General features: G+C 40.8%; 1 protein-coding gene across 3 annotated transcripts; it reads right to left on the bottom strand.

The window, feature by feature from the left end:
• Positions 1-621: 621 nt before the first annotated feature.
• Gmnn (geminin DNA replication inhibitor) lies at positions 622-11,120 on the bottom strand. Of its 3 annotated transcripts, none has more exons than XM_077801881.1 (7): positions 10,336-10,566; positions 9,660-9,735; positions 6,560-6,637; positions 5,598-5,745; positions 2,408-2,490; positions 1,916-2,026; positions 622-1,017 (listed from the first exon to the last, which is right to left on the bottom strand). In XM_077801881.1, the coding sequence occupies exons 2-7, from the start codon at positions 9,708-9,710 to the stop codon at positions 844-846; spliced, it is 645 nt and encodes a 214-aa protein (XP_077658007.1). In that variant the 5' UTR covers positions 9,711-9,735; positions 10,336-10,566; the 3' UTR covers positions 622-843. The 3 variants fall into 3 exon arrangements, with proteins under 3 accessions (XP_077658007.1, XP_077658008.1, XP_077658006.1); XM_077801882.1 differs by lacking the exon at positions 10,336-10,566 and adding an exon at positions 10,106-10,262; XM_077801880.1 differs by lacking the exon at positions 10,336-10,566 and adding an exon at positions 10,976-11,120 and having other exon boundaries at positions 623-1,017.
• Between the last annotated feature and the right edge of the window lie 8,580 nt (positions 11,121-19,700).

Genomic DNA, 19,700 nt, shown 5'->3' with positions numbered 1-19,700 from the left:
TACAAATATCTCGTGCTACATTCCAAAACTAAGAATATCTGAGGTACTGAGGTTGTGGCTCAGTGGTAGATTACTTGCCCAGCAGAGGTGGGGCACTGGGTTCCATTCTCTGCACCACATAAAGATAAATAGATAAAGGTATTGTGTCCATTTATAGCTAATTGAGGAAAAAAAAAAAAGAATATCTGAGTCTGGATGTGGAAATCAATAGTGCTTACAATGAGCCTGAGGTACAATCAGGATTGGGAGTTAAGACCTCGGTTATCTGTTTATACAGGGATAAATTTGTTTTCTCCCAAGATGGCAGAAGAATAGAAAGCAAACAATAAGCCGGGCATGGTGGTGCACTCTTATAATCCCAGCAAAATGGAGGCCGAGGCAGGAGGATAGCAAGTTTGAGGCCAGCCTCAGCAACTTCATGAAACTCTGTCTCAAAGAATATAAAGGGCTGGGATGTAGCTCAGGGTAAAGCGTGTGCCTGGCATGTGCAAAGCCCTGGCTTAGATCCCCAGTACCACAAGCACAAAACTACACTAAGAAAGCAAACATAGAAAGAGACATTTTCTATAGACACATCATCTTCGGACATATACAAAGTTCAATAGGAAACCAAAGTTTATTTATCATATATACACAGGTCATATCTGACAACTGAGAAAATGATGTGCTAATTACAAAAAATATCATAGATTAAAAATACACAGTATTTGTATTTAATACAATAATAGTGTCCCAGGATTCAAACATGGAAGTTTGATTCTAGCTTTTGAATTATGTAGTAACTCTGCTACAAAGAACTATAGTGAGGTAAACTTTGGCAGCATATTTCTCAACAATCAAATGTTACTGAATATCATCTCTCGGTTCTGCATCCGTAGAAGAAGGTGCAGCTCCTTCAGTACATGCACCAGAAGTTTCTGAGTCTTCTACTTCAGAAATCTCACCAGTTTCCTCTTCTGAATCAAATTCCTGACTATCCGGTGATTCAAAGTTATCCAGAGGTTCATTACTCAGTCTCTAAGGAATAAACCAGTAATTTGCTATAAAAACTTTAGATTCCAAGTCATTATCAGTATGCTGACACAGCTGACCCTCAATGTTATATTTTTTTTATTCTTTTCTATATTTTTCTTTCTCCACATTTTTTTTTAAACTGGTGCAATGCAGTTGTACGTATGGTGGGATATTTATTGTTCCATATTTGTACATGCACAAAATATAATACCACAATTTGGCCAGTATCCCTCCCAGCACCTCTCCCTCCCTCTCTGACCCCTTTCCTCTGCTCTACTAATCTCTATTTGCTTTTCATGCGGTCACCCCACCTTTCTTTTCCTTCTTCCTCTATAGCTTCCATGTGACAGGAAATATTCACCCAACCTTTGACTTTCTGATTTTGTCTTCTTTTGCTTAACATAATGGTTCCATCCATTTTCCTGAAGATGACATAATTTCATTTTTCTTTACAGCTGAATAAAACTCCATTGTGTATACAGACCCACATTTTCTTTATCCATTCATCTACTGGAGGGCATCTGGGCTGATTTCATAATTTGACTATTGTGAATTGTGCTGCTATAAACACTGAAGTGGCTGTGTTGCTATAGTGTGCCGCTCCTAGTTCTCTGGGATAAATACTAACAAGTGGGACAGCTAGGTCTTGTGGTTCCATGCCTAGTCTTTTGAAGAACCTCGATACTGATTTCTACAGGGGTTATACTAATTTACAAAACCACCAACAGTGTCAAAGTGGACTGAACTGCTTTAAAAGCACAATTTAAACTGGTACTCAGGAGCCAGCATGGAAGAATACTTTAAGGCAGTTAAGAGAGACAAAGACGTCCTGAGCCCACTATTGCTTTAAGTCTTCAGGAAAACAGACGATTCTCGATCAGGTGAACTTTAAATTACCTACCTCTATTAACTCTGCCATATACTGTACATGCTCTGCTACTTCTGCCAATGCTTTATTCTCCTTTTTCAGTTGGGCAATTTCATTGTCCTTTTGTTCAATTTCTTTATGAAGCTATATAACAAATAAAAGTTCAGTATTTCAGAAATTTACTGTGTAACAAATTATATACCTCCAAGTAAAACTGACACATGCAGCATAAAGTTGGTTCAAGAGATTCATTTTGTGTGAAAATTCAAATAAAGTTCAATATTTCATAGATTTACTGTGAAACAAATTATATGCCTCGAAGTAAAACTGACAGACACGTGTAGCATAAAGTTGGTTCTCAAGAGGATTCATTTTGTGTGACAATTCTGGTACCACAGCTGCCTCTCTAGTCACACTTTCTCAGGCCAACATTAAAGCTAGCTTATGTTGGTCCCAATAAATGTGCTACACAGCAAAAGGTAAACAATCCTGGAAAATTGAAAAAAAATCATACTCAGCACATACTTTCTCGTTTTCCTTAAGTGCTTCATAGAGAGCTTTTCTCCGTTTTTCTGCCACTTCTTTCCAATATTGAGAGGATGGGTTTTCTGAAACAAATGTTTTAGATGCAACTTTAAAAACCATTACTTAAAAACTTACAAAATAAAAATCAATCTAACAATTTAAGTTTTATTTTCCCCAACATTTCAAGGATTCATTTCAGCCATTCAGAGGAATTACAACAGAAATCAATGAACACACATATATCACCTAGGTTATTCTACATGTCTACGACATTTGTGTTTGGGAATTTTTATTTGGGTTTGTGGTTGTTACTGGCACCAGGGATTGAATCTGCAGCCTCCCCGTGCTAAGCACATGCCCTACCACTGACCTATACACCTCCAGCTCTGACATCCACATTTTTGAAAAGTCCACATCAGTTATTTTGCACACTTTTTAAAATTTCAAATTTATTTCCATGATCTCATTCACGTTAAACATTTTCTTGGCAGGAATACTGCGTTAGTATGCTGTACCTCCAGAACCATCAGGAAGTACATACCAATCTGTTACAAAATGGGAGATGTTAAATTTTTTTTTAAATGTGGTACCATACACACAATGAAATTTTTAAATTTTTTTTTATTATTATTTGTGGTGCTGGGGATTGAACCCAGGGCCTTATACATGCTAGACAAACACTCTAAACTGAGCTATACCCCCAGCCCCGAGATGTTAAATTTGATCGTGTGTGGGCTGGGGCTGTAGCTCAGTGGCAGAGCACTTGCTTCATGTGTTGTCAGGCACTGGGTTCCATCCTTGGCACCACATAAAAATAAACAAATAAAATAAAGGCATTCTGTTCATCTACAACTACAAAAATATTTTTTTTAAAAAATCTGATCGTGTGAGTAAGATGCCATCTCCCAGATTTCTCCCTTGTAAAGATGCCTTTTCCCCTTAGAAATTAATAACTAATCTGTACAGGAATGTTTTTGAGTCTGTGTTAATAATACTCTATTCTGCAAATACTTTGCATCCAATTTCAAAGTCCACTGATATTTCTTGCTCATGTCTATTATTTCCACAGTGGACAAAAAGTGATTTATATAATTCCTTCTACATGCCATTATTCTGTTTAAAAAAAAAAAAAAATTCCTTACCACAATTTAAAAGAAAATCTATTGGTACAGAATCATGTCCATTTTTCTTTTAATGTCCTTTTTTATTCAATGCTTTATAATCCATTCTTGTCATTATCCATTTTGATGCTCAAATTTTTACAATTTAGTCCACTGAAGTTGATTCCTGTGTTCTTTTAACATGCCCATCAGCTTTTGAGTACTTCCCTATTTTCTGACACAAGATATTCCAGAATCACTCTGTAATAGCCCTCCTACTGTCCTGGAATCAGCATTTCTCCAAGAAGCTTTAATGAGAATAATGTCCACAACCAGCAACTGGATGCCCGGTATGCACCAAGCTACTGGGGGTCATTTGTTTCTAAGCTCTTTCGGTGGCAGAGCCACTAATGGCCCAACTCCAAGTCAACAGTTATTCCTCTTCTTCTCCATTCCACACTTGTCCTTTCATTCACCACATTATGATCCTGCCTCCTAACCTCACTCATTTCCTCCATCCTAAAACACATACAAAATTTTTCCAAAATGACTATGCCAATACCACTGCCAACAACAAATGTAATAAAGTTCAGGGTTTCTTTGCAGTTCTTTCAATTCTTATAATACATCCCAGAGAGAATCTGTGGAAATTTAATTCATCTATGGCTATGTTAGCAACACGATATATAGGTGAGTTGTTTTGGTGCTTTCATATTTTCTTACCAATCCTTAATTTTAACTGAATCAGAAATATCACAAATATTGCTTTGTTTATTCTATAGTACTATTAATGAGCTTCTTTATTTCCATTCAGTTGACCTTTCCTAACTTTACCTAGTCAAATTCTATCTGCAACATTTTTCCTTACTGTCTTCCAGGCAACCCAGAATGAGCCCCTGGTCACTGTGACCTTGAGCAAGCCAATTTGCTCCTCTTGGCCTCAAATTCTCATCAAGGTGAAATCCAATCACCTGTGATTAGCAGTAAAGACCTCAGTCAGGCACTGCACCACACCACTGTAACCCCAACAACTCGGGAAACTGAGGCAGGAGGATCAAAAGTTTAAAGATGGCATCAGCAATTTAGAGACACTAATTCAAAAGTAAAAAATAAAAAAGGACTGGGGACATACCTCAGCAGTGAAATACCTCTGGGGTTCAACCCCAGTGTCATAGGGGAAAAAGGCAAAAAAAAAAAAAAGAAAAAAAAAAACCTCCCACAACGCGAACCAAACATCACAGTGCATGGTGCATTCCTGTGACCCTACCCCTACAGAGGCTGAAAAATCACTTGAGCTCAGGCATCCGAGACCAGCCTAGGCAACATAGTGAGACCCCATGCCAAAAAAAAAAAAAAAAAAAGAATAAGAAAGGAAAAAAAGACATCACTAACTTCCTCCTCTGATTTGACCACCATTCTATTAAAAACCAGTACTTATTACAAAACATTTCTCATTCACTTTCTTCCTTTTCTTCAACCACACTCCTAATGGCAGTTACTTAATATTCTTGTGGAATATTCAAATTTCTTTCAGTCAAATTCATCCTGTAAATATTTTTCTTCTTAAACACCCATTTCCAAATCTCACAAAGCCTGTGACATTCTACTGTAAAACATGCCATATTATTTACTGCCTCCTTCCTTAATATCTCTTCCACATTTGGATCTTGCCAAATACATCTGTCCAATACTATTTACAATCGTAAGAAATCTTAAATTGTCAAAGACAAACAAGTAAGGCCAGGCACCTTGCCACATTCCTGTAATCCCAGAGGCTCAGGAGGCTGAGACAGGAGGATTGAGAGTTCAAAGCCAGCCTCAGCAAAAGCGAGGCGCTAAGCAACTCAGTGAAACTTTTGTCTCTTATAAATAAAACACAAAATAGTGCTGGGGATGTGGCTCAGTGGTCAAGTGCCCCTGAGTTCAATCCCCGGTACCCCACGTACCCCCAAGAAAGACAAACAAGTAAAATATCTAATAGTATCCCTATTAAAAGGCGATCGGCAGAATCCATAACAGGATTAACAAATATTATTTACCTTAAGTTATAAATTTAAGAGAAAGCCGTGTTTTTTCTTTGTTTTACACACCTTTAATCATAAGATCAAATGCTTCTTGGGTGACTCCTCCCAGACTTTTATTTTCACTTGGTTCTGGGTCAATAACACCTCCAGAGCTGGAAGTCTTGGATGTTAACTGGTCATTCCAATGTTTCCTTTTAGATAAGCCTTTAGGCAACTATAATAGAAACATTTATTTATTTTGATTCAATGGACAGGAAAGATAAGTGGTTTTGTCACTTTCCAAATATTTTAAAAAGGGAATTCATACAAGGGCTGCAGGTATAGCTCAGTTGGAAAGTGCTTGCCTTGCATGCACAAGGTCCTGGGTTCAATCCCCCCCCCAAAAAAGGGGGGGGCACTCATACACCTTTATCTTTGACATGTGTGAATCTTTTTAAAAATTATACAATTCAAAACTTTACCAAAACGTGTAGCACCACTTTAGGAATTTTATTTGCAGTAGCTATTTTGTTGTTCTTTTTAGATATACATGACAGCAGGGTGTATTTTTGACATATTATACATACTTGGGGTACAACTCATTCTAATTAGAATCCCATTTGTGGTTGTACAGCAGCTATTTTGGACTCAAATTGGTCTAAGACTTAGATAAAAGTACTATTATTATGCTAAAATGCTGACTTTAAATTCAGTACCATGAAAAGGCAGTATTCTCAATCTGCAAAAAGCCTAAACACTTATCCATGATTTCATCTTTTACTCACAAAGAATGAAAGAACATGACATCTTATTCCCAAGTTATTAAACATTACTTCTATAATTCATAACTTATTACTTCATTCTAATTCTAGTACAGGTATTCATAGCAATTTTGAACTTCTCAAGTTGAACAATTAGAAACCACTCTGGGGAATATGTAATTGTTATATTTCCAAATTTCAAAAATGTATTTGTTTCAGACAAAGAAATCTTGGAAAAGTTTTTAAAGCAGAGGTAGTGTCACCTTTATATAGACCCCTACTACATACCTCATTTTCTCTTCCAACAAGAGATCCAGCTGCAGAAGGCTGAATCATCTTCAGAGTTCTTCTTGGAACAGGACTATTCTAAAAGTTGAGATAATTGATTATCTAGTTACTGAGTTGCTACATGGTTATTCAGTTATTAAGTTTCTATATAGTCAGTCTTACTATAATGTGAAAAAAAAATCACTAAGCATACTAATATTTGGCTTGCTATATAATTAATATAAGACACTGGTTTAATCAAATGGAAAGTTAATTTCTCAAGATTAAAACAAAGTTTGAAGAAATTCTCAAGAATGGATATCATCCAAATCAAGTACAAACAAGTAACTTCTTATTTTAACATATAATTCTATTATAATCATTTTGCAACTAATTATATCTATTTAAACAAACATAACAAAATTTCTAAGCTCTGATTAGAAATTCAAACTATAGATGAAAAATTCCAGTATAATAGGAATATCTATATTCTTTTTAAAAAGTCTTCTAAAAAGAAACTAGAAACTTATAGGTCCTCTACTTTTATAAAACTAAACAGCATAACATTTATGGTATGAACATACAAAAGAGGTAAGCTGGAGGAAAAGGTTCATTATTCACACTGCAAAATACTTCTTCCTCTAATGAAAATATTCATCTCAGACCTCCTTTAACTCATGACTATGCCAAAAAATTTACCTGTTCACAAAAGAATATATTAAACATGCAGCCCAGAAATATATTGAACATATTTGCAACCATCACCTCTAACCCTAACCCATTCCTTGGAAGACAGCTAAAATGTGAGTGCTTATGGCTGCTAAAATATCCTAAAATGCCATGTTATTGTTTTGGAAAAAATATGGCCTTCCTTATAATATGCAAATACCTTTCTGTATATTTCCTTATCTGAAAGTTCTTTCTACTTTTGCAAAAAATCATTAGTTATATTGCCTCCATGGGATAGCAAACAATGGTGAATACTCAAACAAGGTTAGAAAGAACATGACACCACACCAGCGTGAGAAAGTTACAGACTCCACACTGTACTTCACAAGACCAAGTCCACCTTTCCCACGGTAAAGGTTCTACTGTTGATTATTATCTCACTATTTAACTGAAGGACAAATACCAGCTACTGTGAAAACAAATATTACACCAACATTTCAGTTACAATTTAGATTATAGATTAGTAAACAGTCTCCACACAAATAAAATACAGTTTTGAGATTTTAATAATAGATATTAATTTATTTAAATTATTCATGTTAAAAAGGGTAAAGGAAGTCATTCTATTTTCTCTCTCTCCCCCCCTTCTCCCCCCCCCCCATTTCTAAGATCTAACTTTGATATATACAAGCTTTATAAAATCTGGTCTAAGAAAGATAATATGCTACATTAGTATTTTCTGGGTACAAAGCATATACTAGAATAAGAGTTGAAAAAGTCAGAAAGTTTCATTCATATGTTTGAGTTTCAATCTTTTTAGAAAGCAACTTGATGTTCTGTGAACTCTCTCCCCATAAAATGTACACAAAAGCACACTCAGATTTTTGCATACAGCTGGCAAGGAATCCAAGAACCCTGAATCTGAATATTTGAAAACCTTCCTAAGAAAAAATTTAAATAAACACATCCAAAGTACAGTAGGAAGATGTCTCACCCTAAATGGAAGCCAATACAATTAAATTCATGGCTTATCAATGTCAAATACTATTCAAGAAAAATAACATAAGGCTCCTGAGAAAACCACAATAAACGAAAACAGTTTATCAAAAGACACTTGCTTTCACTTATCAATGTAAGTTTACTGACTCTAATTTAAATCTGCAAACTGATACTTGAAAATATAATGTTTCCTGAAAATATAATGTTTCCCAGAATCCTCATATAGTTTCAGCTGTGTGGCAGTCCCTAACTAAATTATAAATTCATTTAGAATCACAAAATAGACCCAGTCAAAATTATAAACTCAAAAATTAACCAAACTTGGGCTGGGGTTGTGGCTCAGTGGTAGAGTGCTCGCCTAGCATGCATGAGGCACTGGGTTCGATCCTCAGCAGCACATAAAACTAAAACTAAAAATAAATATTAAAAAAGTTTTAAACAAACTCTGTCTTATTGTACTAAGAATAAATACTTAAGATTTACAATGAGAGCATCATACAGAGATTCAAAAAGTCTTACAAAAATAGGTTAGATAGTAATGAATATGAGGCACTCTAGAAAAACGTGCAAAATAATACAATATAGTCTGTGTTTGAGTCCCCTACCCAAACTAATTCTTATGATATTTACAAAAGATTTTAGTACAATAATTTCATGAAATCTAAGAAATAATCTTATATATAGAAAATTCTAACCGATTCTAATTAAAAACTATTAGAACTACCAAACGAGGTTAGCAAGATTATACTATAGACATAAAAAAAACAAAAACAAACAAAAAAAAAAAACCTTTTATTACCGTATTCCTATTTGGTAGCAATGACAAAACCAAGAATGAAGTTTAAGAAAATGATTCTATTCATGGCAGCATCAAAAAGATTGAAATACTTAGGAGTATCCTGTCTAAAACTTCAGTAAGGTTCACAGAAATTATAGCCAAGTTAAGTTTGGCTAAATCGGGTCAAAAATACCTTTTGAACCTCTAGTTCTACTTACTTGGGAGGCAGGCCAGTCATTTGAGCCCAGGGAAGTTTCTGAACCAATCTGGGCAACCTAGTGAGCCCCTACTCAAAAGTAAAAATATAGCTGGGCGTGGTAGCACAGGCCTGTGATCCCAGCACAGGGGGAGGCCGAGGCAGGAAGATTATGAGTTCAAAGTCGGCTTCAGCAATTTAGTGAGGCCCTGAGCAACTCAGTGAGACCCTGTCTCTAAATAAAATACAAAAAACGCTGGGGATGTTGCTCAGTGGTTAAGGGTCCCTGGGTTCAGTCCTTGGTACCAAAAAATAAATAAAAATTTTAAAAGGGCTGGGGAGGCAGCTTAGTGGGGCAGTACAGGCATGTGCCCAGCACATGCAAGGCCCTGTTTTCAGTCCCCAGTACTGCAAAAACAAAAAACAAACCTTTTCACCACATGCCTTCTACAGCACATTACAGCAATTCTGTCACATACCTTCACATTCTCTTGGACTCCCTCTGGTTTCTGCTTCATACTGGGATTCATGATACAGCTGGCAATGTGCAAGGGTCTAGTAAGTAAGAAACAGAGCATGGTTTGCACCTGAGATTGAGTACAGATTTTGTTTTTGTTGCTAAAAATATTCATAATCATAAATTTTGAACTGATGGTGTCCTGGATTAAATAAAGAACTCAAACATCTGAGAAATGGACCTCAGGAAACGCAAAGCAGATACTTGGGTATGTCCAAGTCCACCCTAAAGGACAGCATCCCAACTTTGCTGTTGCAAAGGCAGAGTTAAGCTGTAACAAGCTGGGCACTGGCCATCACTTAGTGGTGACAATATCAAAATGAGGTCATTCACGTACGTTTTCAGGCAATGTTTAACCACCCCCAGACCTGAAGGACTAACAAGCAAGGGAGCAGGAGGCAGAGGTACCTAACTCGGAGTCCCCAGCCGTGTCTGTACCCCTCCAACAGTCCTCCCGCTGTTTGCGGTCATCCCTTTGCTCGGGGCGGTGGTCTCGACTACACTTCTTTACTACCCGGGGGCGCTGGGGAACGAGGGGCGCAGGAGTAAGACGGCTAACCGAGCGGTGCACTGCTACCGTCTACGGTCTCGCGGCCCCCGCGGCTGAGAGAGGGTGACTGCCACGGAGCCCAAGTCACCTAGGTGCTTCTCGGCGAGACCTGGGATTCGGACAGCCGCGTCCCAGCCAGGCCCTAGGGTGCCTTCGCACGAGGCTGAGCCGCCGGTCCGTCCCTCTGCTTCAGACTCGCCAGTGTGTCAAGTCACTAAACCCCAGGACCCGGCCGGGTCCCCGGGCAGCGCGACCCCGGGTCACCGCAGCACGGAATTGCCAGGCCGTCGCCCTGGGCCCCCGTCTGCGACCCGCTCAGAGCAAGGTGACCCCGTCCCGCCCGGTGTCCGCCCCCAGCTGCACCGGCCCCACCGGAACCCGGACCCGGCCGGTCCCCTCCAGCGCCAGCACCACCGACGGCACTAGCGGGTTCCAGTCGCGCCCCGCCCCACCGCGCCTGGACGGCGCCGCCAGCCAATGGGGAGCGCAGATGCGAGCGCGCCAAAACCGGCCCAGCCAATGGCAGGGCGCTCTCCCACCCCAGGCTGCCGAGCGCGCCCCACCGCCCCAAGCCTCACGTTCGCCGCCCTCCGCCGTCGGAGGTGCCTCGGGTGGCGCGGCCTCAGGTGGCGCGAGCGGCAGTGGCTGTCAGGCGCGGCGCGGCGCAACTCGCGCCCTGCGGCCCTGCCCCCCTGCCCTCCAGGCCCTGCCCCCCTGCCCACACTCACCCGAAGGAAACGCTGTTTTCGCGGCCAGCGCAGGCAGGCGTGGCGGGGGTGCCTCTCACAAGGCGCGCGGGCTGAGGCGCCGGCCTCCGCCGGCAGCAGCGAGCGGCACGCAGGAAGGAAAGGCCAGCCTTCTCGCTCACCCGCCACGAACGACACGTGATCCTGACGCAGGGCGGGGCGGGGCCTCGGCCGGCGAATCGCCTCGCCTCCGCCCGTCCCTACTGCGCCTGCGCGGGGGCCGGCCGCCTGCGCCGCGCTGGGCGGGGACGCAGGGGCTGGTTGCAGGGTGCGGTCTGTTCCCTGCCACCTCCCCCCATCCTGCCCTCCAACCTTCCCTGCTGACCCTGTCCTCCTTCCCAACACTGACCCCGACTTCTAGGACGCTGCAGTGCCACTCTCTCCTCCGACCCTGCCTGGACCCTCGGGGGAAGGAGGTGGCCACTCTGCACCCCCGCGCCCTGTAAGAAGTGCTTAAAATGAACAAGGTATAACTGTACGGTTCTCGCTTTATTTGGGAGAAATATGTAAAATCTAAATCCAAACCATCCATGACTGGAAAACTCAGAAGGCTAGTTTTCTGGAATAAGAATTCTGATAACCGGTGGCGAGTGTCAGTAAGCCAGACAGTCAGAATAGTGACCTGACTTATAGTCTGTGCATTCATCCATATGTAGGGATCATTGCCAAAGAATGTCGGCAATGACTACAGTGGAGTAGGAATTGACTGATGTAGAACCCAAATGGATCATGCGTAGCCCATCCCTTCCCTCCCCCGCCCCCAGCAGGGAGGGATTAAACCCAGGAGCACTTTACCACTGAGCTGTGGTCCCAACCTTTTTTTATTATTTTGAGACAGCGTCTCACTAAATTGATAAGGCTGGCTTCCAACTTGAGGTCCTCCTGCCTCAGCCTCCTGAGTTATAGGCATATGCCACTGGGACCTCCCATAGCCCCATCATTTTATAATATATATGAAAAGTTATTTTCAGATTGCCTGGACTGGAAAACATAAAGCAGAGTACACTGTGGTTTTTCCACAACAACAACAACAACAAAATACTAAGAAAGAAAAATGTCTTCATATGAAAGTGGTGAGCAAACCAGAGATATAGGATCTAGAGTTACTGTAGTTTAAGGCTTAAAGTGGCACCAAGAGAACTGGTCCCTTCCCAGACTTAGGGAGCCTACCTATCCAAATGCTGTCTGTAGTTGCTAGTCATATTGGTTAGTTTTGGACTGGTGATTTTTTTCTTTATATGTTTCAGTATTTTAATTTTAATTTTTTTAAAATTGACATACTGAAGGAGACAGTACCTACTTGGAGAAAAAGTTGTAAATTCCCTAGAGTCTGTTAAAACCATTTCAAGTTTAGGTTAGATCCCTTCTAAATGATCAACTAGTTTATGTGACAAATTAACAGACCCATACCAATGCTGTCTAGTTAGGAAGCCATTAGCTACATATGGCAGTTGAACACTTGAAATGTGTCTAGTCTTCATTGTAACATGTTGGAATGTAAAATACACCCCGGATTTCAAAAGACTTACTAAAAGTGCTCGGTAGTAAAGCACTTGCCCAGCATGCCCAAAGCCTCATAACTTTGATATTTTTATACATTAGGTCAAATATAAGTCATTAAATTATTTTCATTTATTTGTTTTTCTTCTTTGTAATATGACTACCAGATTTTTTTTTTCTAATTAGAAATGTGTCTCACATTTTTCCCTAGGGGACACAGCTGCTCTAAACCATCATACTGAGCACCAGCCTACTGTATGCTCTCAGCCTGTGTGATAGATGTTTTACTTCCTTTTTTACACAAAAAAGATGTGTAAAAAAAGGAAGTAAAACAACTAGGAAATAGCCAACTGAGACTTTCCATCTTCAGGCTTAAAGTCCACAAGTGATGCGAAAATATTCCTCTCTGAAGAGACATACTGTCCTAGCCTCAAACTTCCAAACCACCTTTCAAAACTCCTGGTTTCCTGTTGATTTTGAAGAACAAATTTAAAAGGAAAGTAATTTTGTAGGGGTCTGAAAAAAAGTTCCAAGTAGTTATGTGATCAGAATGTTTCTCTAGACTTCCAAATATACTGCAGTCTTATTTCTAGTAGAGAAACCAAAGGTATTGATAGGCATAATTTTATCCAGTGATATTAACTCATATATAATCCTGAAATTTAATACAGTCTTATGCTATACAACTTTTTAAAAAATTCATGCATATTTTCCCATAATCTTGAGCTGCTTCTTATCTTGCTCAATAGCATTTATAATTAGTTTGTGAAAAGAGGGAAGAAAGAAAATCAGGATAATGTATAACTGAAAAATAAACTCAAATCACTTAGCATAGTATAAAGCAGAATGATAAATTGAATTGTTGGTGAAGACCAACAGAACCAATTGAGGTGACAGAGAGTAAATGTATTTTTTAAAAATGTGTTATTTATTGTAGCTAAACTAAATTCCCAAGGTTTTCAGCCAGATTGCTGGAAATTGCTTAACTATTAACATGATAATCTCTATTGTTCTGAAAAGTGGAGAACAAATAACATTTCATTATTTTCTTATTCAAAGGCTCAGCAGGATAATTTGTAAAGCCATCCATCTTGCCCAGCTCTGAGTTGTATTCAAATCATTTAACCTAGTTGTAAGTGTCCTATGATACTGCTGTGGTTGGGAAAATAAATAATAGCAGGAAAAAAGGTCTAAATTCCAACCCTATCAAAATTGGGGTTTAGAGTTGTAGAGTAGCATTTTAATAGTAGTTAATATAAGTGAGTAATGTTGAAGATGATAAGTCAGCTAAAATAAAAGAGTAAACAGGATTATAAAGTACCAAGGAAATGAAAAATAAAATACATGATGGGTATAATCCTTTGTGAACATAAACCTCTAACTGAAGCCATTAGTTCCTCTTCTCATTGTATTTTTGTTGTTGTTTTGGGGTTTTTTTGTTTGTTTACTGCTGGGGACTAAATCCAAGGCCTTGTGCCCCACTGAATCCCAGCCTCCATTGTATTTCTATTTACATTGGTGTTTTCATTTTCAGGTTTTGAAATAGTGACAATTAACCCTGTGAAGTTCGTTATTTACCAAAGACATATTTCAGCTCCATAGCTGTCATTTTGGGTGAAAAAAAAAAATGATGAAAGCCACACATCGTGATGCATACCTGTAATCCCAGCTACTTGGGAGGCTGAGGCAGGAAGATCCCAGAATTGAGCCCAGCCTCATAATTTAACAGGGCCCTGTCTCAAAATAAAATTTCAAAAAATGATCTGGGGATGTAGCTCAGTGATAGAATGCATACCTAGCATGCCTGAAGCCCTGAGTTCAGTCCCCACTACTGCAAAAGTAAAATAAATTAACAAGATTAAGGCCAAGGACACTTTTGAAAATTGTTCTCTATCTTGACTGCACTGGTAGTTACAGACTACACAATTGCCAAAGTTCATTTACCTGTACACTTCAAACATATTTTACCATGTGGAAGTTCTCCTCGGTAAAGCTGGAAAATAAAGGAGCTGGTGATTCCTGCAAGGCCCTGGGAGGGTCTACAGGTGGATCTGCCTACCTCTGGAGGCCAGAGCCAGCCTCAGCCAACAAGTAGGTATGTCCCAGAGCAGAACAGGGCAGGGCTAAGGAACAACTCAAGTGGCCTAGAGCTTGAGAAAAGTCAACAGCATGGGCACCAGAGAGCTGAAAGCTGCCTCCTCAAAGCCAACCCGTGTTAACCCTGTGTTAGCATCTGTGTCTTCTGGGAATGGTTTGACGTGCGCTGTTTCACTTTAACCAGCACATAAACTCTGCTAAGCCAGCCGTGATCACAGCCTCTGTTTTCCCTAGACAACCTGGTGATAGCCTGGTGCCAGTTACCAGTTACTGCCTCTCAGCTCCAAATTTGCTGTCAAGGTCCAGAGGGAGGTTTCCCAGGCGCTCTGCACATACAGACCACAGGGACTTCACCACCGTCTCGCCTGCTTGGTGATGTCTGCATCTTGTGTGGGGGAGAAAGAAACTCTTTGGCCTATCTCAGAACCCAAGAGAGTAAAAAACAAAAACTAAGGAATGTAACATAAAGAACAGCCAGTGCTCCTGCCCCTGGGGTACGGCATCCAGGGAAGACACGACTACCAGTTGAGATCCAGACCTTGTTGGAGAAGGGGCATAGCAGGGGCACAAAAGTACCCCTGTACTCTGAGACGGGGCTGTGGCTCAGTGGCAGAGCACTTTGCCTGGCATGTGTGAGGCACTGGGTTCGATCCTTAGTACCAATAAAAATAAAGTGAGGGCATTCTGTCCATCTATAAATATATATAATATGTGTGTGTTTGTGTGTGTGTGTGTGTGTGTATATATATATATATATATATATATATATATATATATATTTTTTTTTTTTTTTTTTACATAAAAGTAACCCTATACTTCACCCATGGAACTTGCCAGAAGTCCACCCTCCAGGGTACAGGGAAGCCCTTGATTTGGAGGTGTCTCCCTAGAGGTATTCCAGGACAAATCTGCTGGACGGGAGAGTGCAGGCCGCCTCCAGCCGCTGCAGATGGGAACCTGGTGCTGGAATGCAGCACCATCACCCCCCCCCCAGAACCCCCAGGCAAACCCTCTCCTCCTGCAGGCCAGCAGCAAAGAGGACAGGTTTAGACCTGCTTCAAAGTGCAGGCAAAGAGGATGAATTTGGAGCTGAGAAGCAATAGGTTGATAACTTGTCACAGGTGTCACTAAGACCCAGGTTCAAATCTTTTTTTTCTCTATGGTACTGGGGAGTGAACCCAGGGAATCTCCCACGCTCACATGCTGAGTAAGCACTCTACCACTGAGCTACATCTCCAACCCCTTGTTTTAAAGCTTTATTCTGAGACAAGTTCTCACTAAGTTGCCCAGCTTGCCTTGGACCCGTGATCCTCTTGCCTCAGCCTCCCAAGTCACTGGGATTGCAGGTGTGTGTGCATGACCATGCCCAGCCAGGTTAAAATCTCAACTCGGCCACTTTACTTACTTCTTGAATGAATTTGTTACTCACTTTGATTTCAGTGTTCTGTCTAAAATGAGAATAAACAAAGTATGAATAGAGTTCATAAAAATAAATACAAATGTCCTTTAGACACCTGGGAGAGGGTTTAATCTCATTTAAAAGAGAGAAGCTCAAGTTAAAATAATATTGAGAGATCATTTCTCACCTTTTAAGTTGGTAAGATCCTACATTGTAGCAGGCAACCTCAGGAAAGGGGGTCTCACCTTCCAGCAAAGGCAAAGAGCTTCCCTCAGTGTCACAGTGATGAGTCCTCAAGCTCAGCGCCCTGCGGCATGTGCAGACCCCCGTGCCTGCTCATCACGTCTGCAGTGGGAACTAGCTGGACCAGGAAGCATGGGCTGCTGCTTTTGCTCTGGGTATAAAGGTCTTTGTCTCTGACCCAGGAATCTCATGTCTTCTGCCATATCAATGAAACATAACAATAGCTTTCTAGCTCATACGGAAAATCCCCGACCTTCCACAGTTCTCAACTGGTCCCATCTCTAGATTGTCCCCAAATCAGTAGATTTGGACCAGAGTTGTGTGACTATAAACACAGGAGATGACAGTTTGCATAGCTGTAACTGCAAGATGATTCTGATGAACTTCCCAGGTTGACGTCCTAAGCATTAAATAATCTCAAGATGCCCTGCCTTTCAGAATCTGAAACCTCCTTATAGCTTTGTATCTTGGGTTTGGCTGTCAGCTGTTTTTGTTTGTTTTTTGAGAGAATATTTTTTTTAATATTTATTTTTCAGTTTTGGGCAGACACAACATCTTTGTATGTGGTGCTGAGGATCGAACCCGGGCCACAGGATTTCCAGGCGAGCGCGCTACCGCTTGAGCCACATCCCCAGCCCCTGTTTTTGTTTGTTTTTTTTCTCAGTACTGGGGGTGGAATCCAGGGGCTCTTTACCACTGAGCTACATCCCCAGTCCTTCTTTCATTTTAAATTTTGAGACAAGATATCACTAAGTTGCCCAGGCTGGCCTTAACATTCCACCTTCCTGCCTCTGCCTCCCATTTTTTATTTTTAGACACACACAAATATTAAACAAAAATAAAATGCCAATGAATTACAAAATGTATACACAATGGGCCATACATCATGGAGTGGGGGGGGGCCTGCATGTGGGTTCCCCCAACTCCCTCTACCTCTTTTGTCCTTAGGATCCAACCATGTGCTCTTACTGTGACCATAAAGTCAATCCCAGCCATGAGTATAATTGTGTGCTGAGTCCTGTGAGTCCTCCTAGTGACCCTCTGTATGTTTTACTTTTTCATTTGGGCAACCTTGATGGAAAAGATTCAGCAAGTTCTAGCAAACATTCATTCCCTAAGTGCCACTTCTTAAAATAATTCCATAGAGGGGTAAGGGTGGTTGAGTATGTGCTTTGCATGTGCATCTGATCTCCAGCATAAAAACACACAATAATAAAGATGGTAATTCCTCAGGAATCTGGGTAGTTTTTGTTTATCCAGTTTTCAGTTATGTCTCAAATAGTCAAGGTCACTTGACTTACAGAAAGGTTTTTTTTTTTTTTTTGCTTCTTTTTACTTTGTTCTAATTAGTTATACATGACAGAATACATTTTGACACAATGTGCACAAATGGAGCACAATTTCTCCTTCCTCTGGCTGTACTGGTGCAGAGTCACACAAGTAATCATTCATGTATGTAGGGTGATAATGTCTGTCTCATTCTACCATCCTTCCAATTCCCACAGCCCCTCCCCTTACTCTCCTCTACACAAACCAAAGTTCCTTCATTCTTCCCTATCCTTCCCCTACTGCCCCAGTATGGATCAGCATCTGCTTATCAGAGAAAATATTTGGCCTTGAGTTTTTTTGGAATTGGCTTATTTCATTTAACATGATATTCTCTAATTCCATCCATTTACCTGCAAATACTATAATTTTATTCTTCTTTAAGGCTGAGTAATATTCTTTTGTATATATGTACCACATTTTCTTTATCCATTCATCTGTTGAGGGGCACCTAGGTTGGTTCCATAGTTTGGCTATTGTGAGTTGAGCTGCTATAAACATTGATGTGGCTGTGTCACTGTAGTATGCTGATTTTAAGTACTTTGAGTATAAACCAAGGAGTGGGATAGCTGGGTCAAATGATGGTTCCATTCCCAATTTTCTGAGGAATCTCCAATACTACTTTCCAGGGTGGTTGCACCAATTTGCAGTCCCACCAGCAATGTGTGAATGAACCTTTTTCCCTACATCCTCACCAGAAAGCTTTTAAAATAAACTATTTCTAAACAAAATAAGAATTTATGAAACTGATTGGTTATTCCTGAAGACAAAATATAGTGTGATTTTTTTTTATTGTGACATGGCATAATGACTAAGTTGGTTTCTGTCTTCGAAGCCAATGAAGAGGGGTTTTAGTTTAGTCTGTTCACTGGTTTATTTAAATGCTGGAGCCTGTTGACTTAGGTAACTGGAGTTTTTAAATTTCAGATCTTCTGCTTTTTGCTTTTAATACAAATGTCTGCTTTGAACCATTTATCTGTGATATGAGACCTACAAACAATGAGGTCCAGCACAAAAGTCCCCTACCTCTTGTCTATCCTGGCTAAAATTATAGACTGCATTAATATAATCTGCGCAAAGATCTTGCGTGAAGAAGTGTCACATGGTTTGCTTAAATTCCTCAATAGAAGACAGCAGGATGCTCACTGCTTTTAGACACACAGGTCACAATACTGCCCAGAAGGAAGCCTTAGGGAAAGATCTGAAGTGATTTGTATGGCCTCAGTGGATCCCAGACGTCCTTCCCTGGCAGATGCAGTGGTCCTCAGGATCCAGGCCCGGGTCTGACTTCAGAGGCCGACTGTCTGGCCCTTCCTTGAAGCCCCAGGGTGGCCTTTGCAGACTTCCCTCGGAGCACTCCTGAGAGTTAGCAGGACCTGGAGAAAGCTCACTCCGTTGGCTCTTCTCACCACTAGCCGCAGGACAGCAGTGTTCTAACTAGTTGTAGCTCCAATGACTAGGTGCATCGATCCTAGCCCCTGTGGCTAGATTGGAAGTCCTTACCTCCAAGTCACAGAAGTGCCCTGTTTAAACCAGATTGTCCTTTCAGCCTCCCAAGGGTGGGTTTATTATTTATCTCTAAGAGACTAGGTGCAGTTTGTTCTGAAGGTAGAAGTCCCTCATCTCAGTCTCAGGTTTCATTTAGGCTGGGCACTAAGGAGGGACATTACGAGGGATTCTCCAGGCCAAGGTAAGTGCCGAGAAGTGCCACCATTCCAGGTGAAGCTGCCCCCCCCCCACCAGACCCTGCTGAGGGTATGGCCTCTGAGGTTCTGTCTGCTCTCCCTCCTAGCAGGAGAATGTCAGTTCAGAATTCACCTTCCAGAGCATCATGGCTATACTGAGAAACAAAGACTCACTGGGTTTTTCTCCAGAAATCATCGCCACCATCACCCCCGCCCTGGAGATTGTTGAACGCAGGGACCCTCCACCAGGAGCTGCATTCCCCAGCCCTTTTTATTTTTAATTTTGAGACAGGACCTTGCTATATTGGCCAGTCTGGCTCAACTTGCAAACCTCCTGCCTCAGCCTCCCCAGCTCTCTTGAAATCTCTTTTTTAAAAACAAATGCATCTCTGAAGAATTCTTGCCCCAAAACTAAATATAGAATTAAAGATTTACTGCCAGTCTAAGGAATGCTGGA

The sequence above is a fragment of the Urocitellus parryii genome, chromosome 8, assembly GCF_045843805.1.
Source record: "Urocitellus parryii isolate mUroPar1 chromosome 8, mUroPar1.hap1, whole genome shotgun sequence".
In the NCBI taxonomy this organism is placed as follows: domain Eukaryota; kingdom Metazoa; phylum Chordata; class Mammalia; order Rodentia; family Sciuridae; genus Urocitellus; species Urocitellus parryii.
Note: the sequence above shows the minus strand (reverse complement) of the source record. Positions and strands in the feature narration are given on the sequence as shown.

What these genes read in the sequence shown, in the direction of transcription:
- Gmnn (XM_077801880.1), bottom strand. Translation starts at nt 9,710, where the DNA reads ATGAATCCCAGTATGAAGCAGAAACCAGAGGGAGTCCAAGAGAATGTG. An exon ending in TTGTTGGAAGAGAAAATGAG is followed by an intron (nt 5,746 to 6,559) that starts GTATGTAGTAGG and finishes TTTCTATTATAG; the next exon opens with TTGCCTAAAGGCTTATCTAA. An exon ending in CACTTAAGGAAAACGAGAAA is followed by an intron (nt 2,027 to 2,407) that starts GTATGTGCTGAG and finishes TTTGTTATATAG; the next exon opens with CTTCATAAAGAAATTGAACA.